At 44.7% G+C, this 11,240-nt stretch overlaps 1 protein-coding gene across 2 annotated transcripts in view; it reads left to right on the top strand.

The window, feature by feature from the left end:
• Positions 1-471: 471 nt before the first annotated feature.
• LOC128305776 (pseudouridylate synthase RPUSD2) overlaps positions 472-11,240 on the top strand; it is a 95,458-nt gene continuing 84,689 nt past the window's right edge. For both annotated transcript variants that reach the window (XM_053043380.1, XM_053043381.1), the window contains exon 1: positions 472-1,298. In XM_053043380.1, the coding sequence (XP_052899340.1) occupies positions 708-1,298 (591 nt within the window). In that variant the 5' untranslated portion in view covers positions 472-707. The remainder of the gene's footprint in view (positions 1,299-11,240) is intronic.

Below are 11,240 nucleotides of genomic sequence, written 5' to 3'. Positions count from 1 at the left end.
TCACACCACTCTCGTGTGTTGCTGCTTGCGCTTTTCAATGGGAAGAGGTCGTTGGTATTAATATATTCCAAATTCCAGCTTGCTGAGAGTGGCAGACGCGTGTAAAGAAAAACGGACAGAGCAAGTGCAAGTGTGTACGCGGGCGCATTTTCCCGGCTTCTACAAGACTACGGCACAGTGTGCAATCATTTCCCAGTATCATCGGAGGAGGCTGTGCAGCGAGATAATCGTAGCAGGCTGGTCTCTGTTGTGAGTGCGCTATGACGACGCGACTGGCGTTCGTGTGATAGGATCTTTCGTTTTCGGTTTGCGGTTTCGTGCCAGGATTCGTGTGTGTGTGTGTGTGTGGGTGGCTGGGCAAGTGAGTGGGGTTTTTGGGTGGTTGGGGCATTTGGGGATTCAGCTTGGTGTGAAACGTGCAATATCAGCCTAGGTGGGTTAGCTTTGATTTGCGCTTTTGAAGCACGCGAGTGTAAGAAAAAGTGCGACGAAAGAAAAATCATCCTCAAGCCGTTGGCGGAGCAGCTTCGCCTGGAAGGTGTTTAAAGTGCCGCTTAATCTGCCCGGGGAAGATTGTATTTCCTGATTGTTTTCTGCGATCCTTTTGTGTTTCTCGTGCCAGTGTGTGTGTGTGTGTCTGTGTGTGTGGGGGGCGTCCTTGACACACACTCTCTCCCCTTCTCAGCGGAGAACGCGCTGCAGTGAAGATGCAGCACCATCCAGGTTCGTGGTACATTCCGTGGGGCGTCCCGGGCATGGGACTGCAGAAGATGCTGGCGGTGCCGTTCAATCCGGCCACGTCCGGGTTCCATCAGCCGCAGATAGCGGCCGCAGCCGTACAGCCACCGACCGTACAGCAGGTGCAGAGTCCGCAGGTGCAGCAGGCTGCCGCGACACAGCAGGCCGCCTATCAGCATCCGCTGCATCATCCGGCCGCGGCACTGCATAACACGGCCGCCGTGGCCGCCGCAGCTGCAATGCATCAGCATCAGCAGCACCAGCACCAGCACCAGCACCAGCATCCGCATCAGCACCAGCATCAGCCGCTGCATCCGGTGGCTGCAGCGGCCATGTTCACACCGCTGACACTGCGTAGCTTCGTCACACATCCGCATCTGAATCTGGGCCAGCAACCGATGGCTACCGCTCAGCAGCCTCAACAACCGCAGCTCACAGCGAGCCAAACGCAGTCGCAGCTAACCACCATCAATCTGAACAGCGTCGGTGTCGTACCAGTGCGCCAGAAGACGGCCCCGGTCAGCGTCCCGTCGAACACACTCATCATGCCGATGAGAAAGGTACGTATCGGTGGGGAGTCCGTGAAGCGTAGTCTGCCCAACTCTCCCCGTGTTGTGACGCATGTTTGCATGTAATCTCTTGCCTGAGGACTGTCGACGACTGTGCCTCGTTCGGTTTGGGTCGGTAGCGTTCGATACTGCCATCCGTTTGACTGCAGAAGTTTTGATTGGAAATGAAACAGTGTTTGTCAACTCGTTTCCCATCCCTTTTCCCGGGCACGAACTGGAGTGGCTGCCGTCCTGCCAGGCGGAACAGGAATGAAATGCAAATTGAATATTTTTCTTCCCGTGATTGCGCGATAAGAAATGAATGCATGTACGGAAGGGTAGAGTTGTAGCAGAACTAGCGCACCGCAACAACGGTATGAAGTAAAAGGGAGGAGTTTCTGACGCATTGGGGGAAGAAACTTGCTCAACGATGTAATATTTATTTGTCACAATCCAATTTGAACATTTGTACAATATTGATGTTTTGCAAGAAGTAAATAGCCACGTCCAAATGTTTGGAAAAGAAATAATATTTTTAAATTTTATCCTTTGAAATGTATAACACTTGTATAACTTCACATTTTTCCTATTTATTATAAACTATTTCAATAATTTCCCCTTTTGCGATCAAGTTTGATAATGGAATGATGACCGTACTACGTACCGTATCTAAGATTTTTGGATAAAAAGATTTGTTTTGGTTCTTTTTAAACAATTGGAACAATTTTATTGTTGCAATTAATTTTGAACATTACAACTCATAATACTCTTTCATATCTTCCTCACTGGTGTTTTTCATGCTCATTTGCATTGTCATCTTCATACATTGCATCATCCTCAGTTCCATCAAAATTCCGCTACTGATTCCGCATTTTTTAAGGGATTTAATGACAATCGCTTCACTGACACGTCTCCATGCAGTAAAGGACCCATTGACATATCTCTGGAATGGTGAATTTTTCTTATTCTTCCTGAAGGAGTCGAATTCGAATCAACCCCTTTTATCCATTTACTCCATTCTTCTCTTATCATACCCTTAAACGGTTGTGGTTGTAGCTGACTGGTTAAACCTCAAGGAATGACTTCCAGAAACGTTTTGTTTTTGAGCAACAATTTGTTTAACTTCAGCTTGTAGATGACCTCTACATGCATCCAGTGCTAGCATTGCTGGTTTTTCATAAGAGCTCCAGGTGCCTTGTTCTAAGCATTTTGAAACCACAGATTCATCTCTGTCTTATCAATCCATCCTTTTTCTTCAACAAAACGACCTTTAATCCTTCAAGCTAGAACGGAGAAGTTACTATCCTTTTATAACGACCCCCTTAATTAGACTTTGGTCATTTTTGACTTAAAAAGAGGTCGTTATACACCCTAAAGTACGGTAATTTAAATAATCTCTTAACTTATAATTATTATTTATTTTGACAAGGAGTCAATATATGGAATAAACTACCCGAAGAATGAGTAGTCTACTTAACTAAATCTAACTCTAGTGTACTTAAGCCTCGTTGCGTAATCGCTGAAGTAAATCTCATTAAGGACGTTCCGGCATAGGTTCTGAGGCTTGAGGAGTTGTTAGTCCGAAGGCGTTTCAGCGAATCGGGGAGTTCTCCCTGACTGTGGTGGTTCTTGCATACGAACGGGCTTCTGTGGCAAGAAGTGGGTTCTCTATGAAGAATCTCTCCTTTGACAATCCAAAAGAAAGAAGCCCCGTAGCGTAAAGGTGTCTATGATTTAGTCTAATTTGACTTCCAACGGTCGGAAACGAGTAACGCTCTTGTGAGTTTTGATAAATGCGTTACATTTGAGAGCTTCATCAATGCGGAATGAATATGCTGCTTATTAGTGGAAAATGCTTCACATTCATTAGACGTGATTAATAAGTGATCGTGTACAGCGCGCTTACAAATGAGACGATTAAATGATATGCCAACATGCGGTAATCGATATAAATGTTCTTTCTCCGTGACGCAAGGCTCGCTTGGGCAATCGTTCACTTTGTGTGCGACGCCGACCAAATTAGCTGGCCCAGAATGGCAGCGCGTCGGTAGAAATCGTTTCCGTCGTTAGATTTTGCTCCACTCCCGGGGTCGGTCGATTTGGAGTGTACGTTCGTGTTACAATCCTAATTAAACTGGTTCGGTTCTTTCTTATGGCTCACTGTCTTGCCCCATCAAGTCTACGTTACGCTCCCGGAGCGGGGTTGGGGTTGGCAGAACTAGCTTCCAATTCCGCTTACCGAAAGAGAACCAGCATGATGGGGCGGACACGGTATGCGTCCGGCGCGAAGGCAATGATTTCCGTGATGCTGTTCGGGGTGGGTTTTTGGTAAATATAGGAGCTTGGGCCAAAAATAGCACTGCCGCATCACGAAACGCCAGTCCGGACGATGGTCGGGTGCGGTTTGGCCCGACGGTGTGCTCTGGCATCCCTATTGTGTGTGACTTGAGCACGTAGCGCTCGTAGGCTACCGCGTATAATTATAATAGCCAACGACACCAGGCGTCACATCGAATCATTGCGACCGACTGCTCCGTTCGTCGTCGGCAGCAGGGCCACGCGATCGTCTGGTACAAAACCCAAGTCAAGCCATTTCGGAAGCCAGCAGTAGCAGTGGCATTCTGCCTGCTCAAGAGGTTCCCATTCCCTGCCACTTCACGAGAATGTGTATATATATACAGCCCAGCCCCCGGTCGAGCTGGTCACCAGCACGCGCATGAGGATGCTAAAAAATCAAATAAACCGCCAGCACACGCCCCGTCGAGACAAAAGGTGCCCGCGAGGCCCTTTCCAAGCAATTTGGTAAGGTGCTTCTTACGACTCGCGCGTGATCCGGCCCGGGTCGTCAGACCGCTTCAGGGAGAGCCTTCGTCCTGATAGTGCGTGTTTCACACCGCACAATAAAAGTCAACTTTTACGACCCTCAAATCTTGCTGCTTAATCTTAAGCAGCGTTTAAGAAACAATGCCAGATCAACGCGGTGACAAGCCACACATCCAAACACCACCGGGCCCCGGGAAGAAATCGAGCCATCGAGATGGGAATGGGAGGTTTCGGCGTTTTTCGGAACGGTGACAAACTGCACGCGGTTACATTTGCATTACGTGGGATGGATGCTCCAGTACCGGATGTACCGAAGTGGTTGGGCAAATGTTGGTGGCATTTTGATTTTAGTGGTTTTTAGTGTATTTTAGTGTGGTACCGAGGCAAACGTAACGACTGTGAGGAACTCGGAGTTCGAATGGCACTTATGGGTGGGTGGGTCTGTTAAATGTGTTTAGATTATTTATAAATAAAACACTTCTTTTTTGGGGGCTATCAAACTGTTTAAATAATGTTACTCGTTTTTGATAATATTGCTCCCACTTTAATACGACGAATTTAAACGAATTGTTTACTGTCTTTTTTAAGCACGTGGGGCGAAGATTCCATCGAAAGCGACTACAATGTTCAGTGACACATCGCCATGTTTTAGGGATGCAACGCAATAATTAGATCATTTACGCAGACCGTCGGTACGACTATCGCTCCTTCACAGCTTGTGCCCTCCCAATGTGCCATAAATTAAGACAGTTAGCGAACGGTTAGTGTTCTAGATCGGTCACCGTACAGACCGTTACGGTTGGCAGTGTCTGGGAATTGGTCGCACTGAGTCCTCCTCCTGCAAAGCGCAAGACCAGACCAAGAAGTGAGTGGTCTCGCAACGTTTACGGCCCATTTGTGGCCTCGTCTGAGTCCGCCCTTTCAGTGCTCAGGCCGAAGAAGCGTTTTGCCCAATTTGCCCACGCTTCGGTATCGCTTCCTTTCGCCACGAATCCTTACGGAGCAGAGGGACCGTTTGCCCGTGGCGTTAACTTTATTATTTTAAAGATAAATTGTAGTATTAATCACGGTCGTTGCGGAGAGCGGAGGCAAGTCGTGTGAATTGTCTGAAGCGTATTTCACTACACCTAAAAATAGCTATCATTTGTGCAATTTATTTTTTGTTAAGCGTTGCTCATTTAGTGTGTTTGTTTTTCCTTTGGATTTTAAGTTTAAGCGCCTTTGCTTGCGAGAAACCAAAGGATATGAGTTCGTGACACATATCGCACCGTGCGGCTTAATCGTGGCACCTCGAATGTCATCGTTCAACCGTCCCTAAGGTGGAATCCTTTTTAGCAGGAAAAATGGTAGATAATTCGCAACACCGCATCACGTGTGGCAAATGTACATTGGGGATCTCCGGGCAGCTCTTGAAACGTTGCAGTTTAAACCTCATTCCCGCGTGTCCGCTTTAGCTTAAGAAGCCATTGCTTGTGGATGTGGAAACGAGGCAGCCTTTAAAACATCAACCTTTCCCGGTGACACTTCCACATTTACTACTGAGGGAGGTGTCTCGCTAGACGCTAAATGAGAATGCTACCATTTCACTATCTGGCGAGTGATAAAGTTCTGACCTTTGGGGATTAAAACCGTGCTGCAGTACGGTATGGGCAGAGGCAACTGCAAAATAAAATAATAATTCCGTCAACGAACAACGCAAAGCCGACATGCCTAACGCCCATACCACCGGGGCGGTTATATCATGTGCGCCATCCGCCATGATAGTCGCGTCATATCCGGCGGCCTGCAGCTGACCGCACCCTATAGCCCGGGGCGGAAAGAAAAGTGAAAGCTTTGTCACAGTGCCGGAGAAGATCGGAAGCTTTTTAACCGGCTTTATTATTATTATTCTTTGTTTTTTTTTTTTTTATGATGCGTTTCAGTCTCCCCGCTTTTGCACCGTGACCACCGTGGTTCTATTTATAGTGGGTGACTTTCGTCCTCGTTTGCTTTCTTGTGTGCGCCATTTGGGGGCGCCACCCCCGGCGTCTCGAGTGTTTTTCTGCCGTTCGCTGGACTCGTTGGATTTAGTTCCGGTGAAGCCGTTTAGGACCGGGACCGTGCAGTGGCGAACATGACGAGCGGATTAATTACTTTAGTGAAGTTTTAATTGACTTCTTATGCCGTATGCCCCGGTGGGTGGCATTTTGTGGAGGCGATATTTACTTACATTTTATGACGCGGAACGTAGCAAACTGCAGCCGTTGAAGGATACGGCGGTATCTTGATTGAAATGTTTACGATTGTTTAATTATGTATTCTAGACTTAAAAAAAACACATATAATGTGTGCTCTGAACATCGGATGTACCACACGTACCGGATCAGTCAATATATATCTCTTCTTTATATATCTCGAAAAAGGTGTGCAAAACTGGTAATTTTAAATAGTTATAAAATATAGTGGTTATATGAGGTTATGAATTAATATGCATGTTCTTGCTATTTACGAAATTATTTGAACAGTCGCTTAGTTAATATAGAGCAAATTTATTTTAATCAATTAATTTAATCAATCAATCAAACATTTTTTTTAAATTGGTGTAATTTTAAAGAAAGCAAACCGATGCACCTTAAGTCTTTAAACGCCTTTAAGTCACGCAAATTAAAACAAGTTTGTTTAGTGATCCTCGTAACGATAATCATGAAATGACTTCACTTCATATAAAAGGAAGAGTACGACAGCATTACATATTACATATGTTTGCTTCTATCATTCTTTCCATGTTTGTCCATTAATATTTAAACACAAGAAGACATTTATCTTTTTTTCGAATCATAAATGTTGCTGTGTATCTCACTAATGGAAGATTTCAACGTACTCAATAGGGCTCTCTTTCACAAAAGGGCGGTTTTAGAGAGGGCATTGGTAAACTTTTCACCATCCTTGATTTGGGTTTGGACACACGCTCGGAGTGATATTCTTAGCCCGGTTTCCGGTTGCCCAGATCTCGCTAGTGTGATAAATCATTGCACCAAATGTTACCAAAATGTCCGCCGTACGTCTGTCTGTGCTGCTGCTGCTTATTCTGTAACCTGCCAGAATAAGGGTGAAGCCGGCGGCGAAAACCCCTCGGATGGTTGATGGATGAAAAGTTTACTTTGGCGCCACGCGAAGCGTCTTGCTGCGGGGGGAGGACAATCAGCAAATTCTCGAGCAAAAGCGAAACAGAGAGTTGCCTCTCGGTTTGAGGCGGATTCCGTCTCCCCCCGTCCAAAGAGGGGATCTTGCGTTCATCAATCCTGATTTTTGGCTGGAACGTCCGGAAGCTGCTAAAATATCGAGTGAAACGAGATAAAAATCGATGATGTCTCGTAACTCTGCCGCTGCTCAGCCGTCCCTTTGCCCCACGGGTTTTTACTATACGTCCGCTGTTTTCATTTGCCCTTTTGCCCAATTGATGTCCGGAGCCAAATTTCCAGTTTTCAGCCAAGCTCGCTCAATCAGTCAAAACTAATTAGGCATCCTTCCCGGTTTTGCAGCGGAGATGCTGTTGGCTCGGCACTAATTGAAGGTTGTTGTAGACTTTCGTCTTTCCTTCGGTGGCGTCTTTGAACCGCGAAATTTAGATTGATTTTCAGGCACAAATGCTACAGGAAATGAATGGCAGTTTTAGGGTTTTGAGTAATTGACTGATTTGTTATTGAACCAGTTGGGTCAGATCGGTTTTCCGTCCGAGCTGGTCCGTGGTGTCTAATTATGCCTGTGATTATTGACATCGTGGCTAATCGCTTTAGGCTTTAAGTCGATTTTTGTTCTATTCTTCAGACAATAAAGACGAGCTCCACGTCTTTTATGCTAGAATGAGCATTTAGAACAGCTCTCGGATGGTTGTTTATTTATTTTTGCAGGTTTGTTGTATTCAGTTGTAACTAACTTTGTTCGTTAAAAGATCCCTTCAGCACTTCCACCGATCAACGACCGATCGCTGAGTTGTGTACTGTCCAATTTTGCTCGTAAGCATTTTGCTACTGTTGGTCATCCTTTTGTTTGCTTCTGTTTCCGTACATGCTGTGGAAGGAACACATATCCCTAAGGGAACACACGTGTGTCCGTTACGGTGTGGGCGAGTAAGGTTGGAAAGTGTTGATTGCCATCTTTACCCCACAGCCATAAAGTCACGTACGTGACCGAAGCGGCTAACGATGATGCGATATTGGGCGTACGGAGCAATCGCAAAGCAAGTCGAACTAAAGTAATGATAATGATGCTCATACTTCAAAGTTGTGAACCATCATCATCGCGTTTGGACGTTGGACAAAATGTTCTTTGCAATTCTTTTGCACCGCCAGCAATCTGCAACCGTCGTTGTGCGCTGTGGTACCTTACAAGGAGAGCAGATCTGTCGCTGCGTTGCTGGAGTTAAACTTTTCGTTAAACTAGTTACGTCTTCGGCCAACTTACTTAAAAGGAATTGCAAAGGAAAACGGGTAAATAAAAAGGTATCGTGTTTGCGAAACTGCTTAACGATCCGTGTTAAGCACAACCGCTGTCCGTGCCGCGAGGATTCACTGAAAGGCTGACTGAAGAAAGACGGGCTTTTGTTTTTGGAGTGTATCAATGCTTCACACCGCAAGAATCTCCATTCGAGCATCATTTTCACGTCGCGCGAGGCACGACGATGTGCTGAAAATAATTATAAGATTCCGCCAAGAATGCCTCCGTGTATCGCGTTCGCGCACAGCATAATCGTTGGATCAATGCGCCATCGGTTGGTGTACTGTGTACGACGCGGAATAAATTGCACAACAGCACACGGAATTCGTTCTAGCGCTACGTCGGTGAGTGATTCGTGCCGAGGTCTAATTGTGCCATCGGTAAGGAATTGTATTAAGTTGGATTGGATTCGACTACTGACTGTACGCGAAAAATCCCAACCGAAGGAGGCTCAGGCTGTCTGCCCTGCGGGGCCCCCAGGGCCGGTGGGTTTAGATCGGAATCGTGGCAAAAATGGATAAACTGTTTCATATTCATTACATACCAGCACCACCGCAGTGTTGTGAAACCGACTGCCGTACTGTACGGCCGTGAAGTGACTGCATTGGCGACCACCTGGACGGTTCTGGAAGGAAAATCGATTGATGGTGGTACTATTACGATGGCTATTTGTCCCTGGCTGGCTGGCCGTGGTCCCGTGGGGGGTTTCTAGAGCACCCAGTAGCTTTTTGAGTAAACTGGCTAACATCACAATGTTCCTCGGTACACAATCCGCTCCGCTTAGAATGCAAAGCCCGTACACACCGGGCTCCTGTCAAACCGCAGCGCGTCACTTCAGCAACAGCAAAAAAAAACCGGCCCAAATAGGCACCGGGCTGTCTTTGTGGGACTGTCGAAGAGAAGAATAAAGAAAAGGGAAAAAATAAAACAAATAAACAACTATTCACACTAATCCTAACACCATGCCAACATGGGGCTAAATAATAGCTTCGCGTGAGTGTGGCATACGATCAGGACATGGAAGCTTTCGATTTTATGGACCTCCGATGAATTCCACCGTGTGTCGCTATGCGTGTCGCTGCTGTAGGCCGCCGTATAGCGTGAGACTGCGGTGAATTTCTGATGGTCTCACCCGGTTAACGTTTGTTCGTATGTATGTTTGAGAACCACCGTGGTCGATAACGACGTACACACGGTAAGCAAGAAGATGCAGGTGTATGTTTGATGTGGCTGGGAGTGTATTTGGTAACTTTCAATAACATAATCGAATTTTGCTAGGTTATTGCAATTTTTTGTGTAAAAAGTTGTTAAACTGACTGCTAAGAGAGCTGACAAAATGCAGACAAATTTGTCACAACGGAGCTTTTGTCACTTTTTGTGAGCTTTTGTCAATCTTTATTTTGTAGAAAATCCACGACAAAAAGTTGACAAAATTCTGATAAAATGGTGACAAAATTTTGCACTGCTTGCTAATTAAGGCATTATTTTTTATTTATTTTTATTGGAAAATTATATTTTATTTTGAATTTGAAGTGCATAAGCTTGATTTTTGAATGAACTATAACTTACATTTTTCATTATTTCTCAAATCTCTTAATATTTACACAAAAAATTAAAATATGAAATCACTTATTTTTTTGGTAGCAACTGTCGAATGTTCCTTTGATCATGTGGATATTCTTGTCAATTTATTTTGTCAAAAAATACAATTGTGTGCGCGGCAACACAACGCGGATTTTGTCACTTGACAAATTTGTCAGCATCTTGTCAACTCTCGTGGCCATGCACCTAAAATGATGTATTTTGCAAAAGCATATTAAAAATTGCTTTTATTTATTCCATTATTCTTGACGTAATTTTGAATTTTTATGTACTATTAATGTAACAGCTACTTATATACACATTAATCTGAATTATTATGAATCAACGAAATCAGATCTAATATTATGATTGTTGTGTTTCTTGATGTATTTGCTACGCCGTTCGATTTTTTGGAAAATTCTTGGTTAAGAACATTCGCTCCATTTAACATTGCGCATTTGTCTTTAATTTTTCGATTTAATAGCGCTGTTCAGTAATATGTTATATTCTCCGTTAGAAAATGACCCATAGATTCGATATTTGTAATTGTGTAACTAACCTATTTGAATTTGACTTTAAAGTGTCTTCTTATGTTGCTTTTTAGATTGTTTATACAGAAAGTAAGTTTAATAGCGCAATAAAATAAATATCTCATTCGTAGACAGTAGAAAGTGGAAAATTATTTAACCATAATTGTTAATTTTCACGTCATGCTTGCTCCAGTAATGGGACCCGAGACATTTCCTGTGCCTTGCCCGTTTCAGCGAATGTTCTGGAAGACGTCCAAAATAGAATAATCTTTAAAGACAGCACGGGTCGGGTCGCGATGCATACCATCGATGATCGTTCCAATTGCTGATTGCTTCATATAAATTATGTCCTCGCCATCGCACACCAGCCGTCTATCGGCTTATGTGCTCGAAGGCTAATGTGCTTTGTTCTACGATTTGGTACACTTCCAAAAACGCTTCCACTTTCCATAAACATGCCGTTTGCCGTTGCCCGTAAGCGTAACAACATCTTCGCCCTACTTTTCCTTTTAAAATCGCTATGCAAACAGTTGGGGTAGTTCGC

The sequence above is a fragment of the Anopheles moucheti genome, chromosome 3, assembly GCF_943734755.1.
Source record: "Anopheles moucheti chromosome 3, idAnoMoucSN_F20_07, whole genome shotgun sequence".
In the NCBI taxonomy this organism is placed as follows: domain Eukaryota; kingdom Metazoa; phylum Arthropoda; class Insecta; order Diptera; family Culicidae; genus Anopheles; species Anopheles moucheti.
Note: the sequence above shows the minus strand (reverse complement) of the source record. Positions and strands in the feature narration are given on the sequence as shown.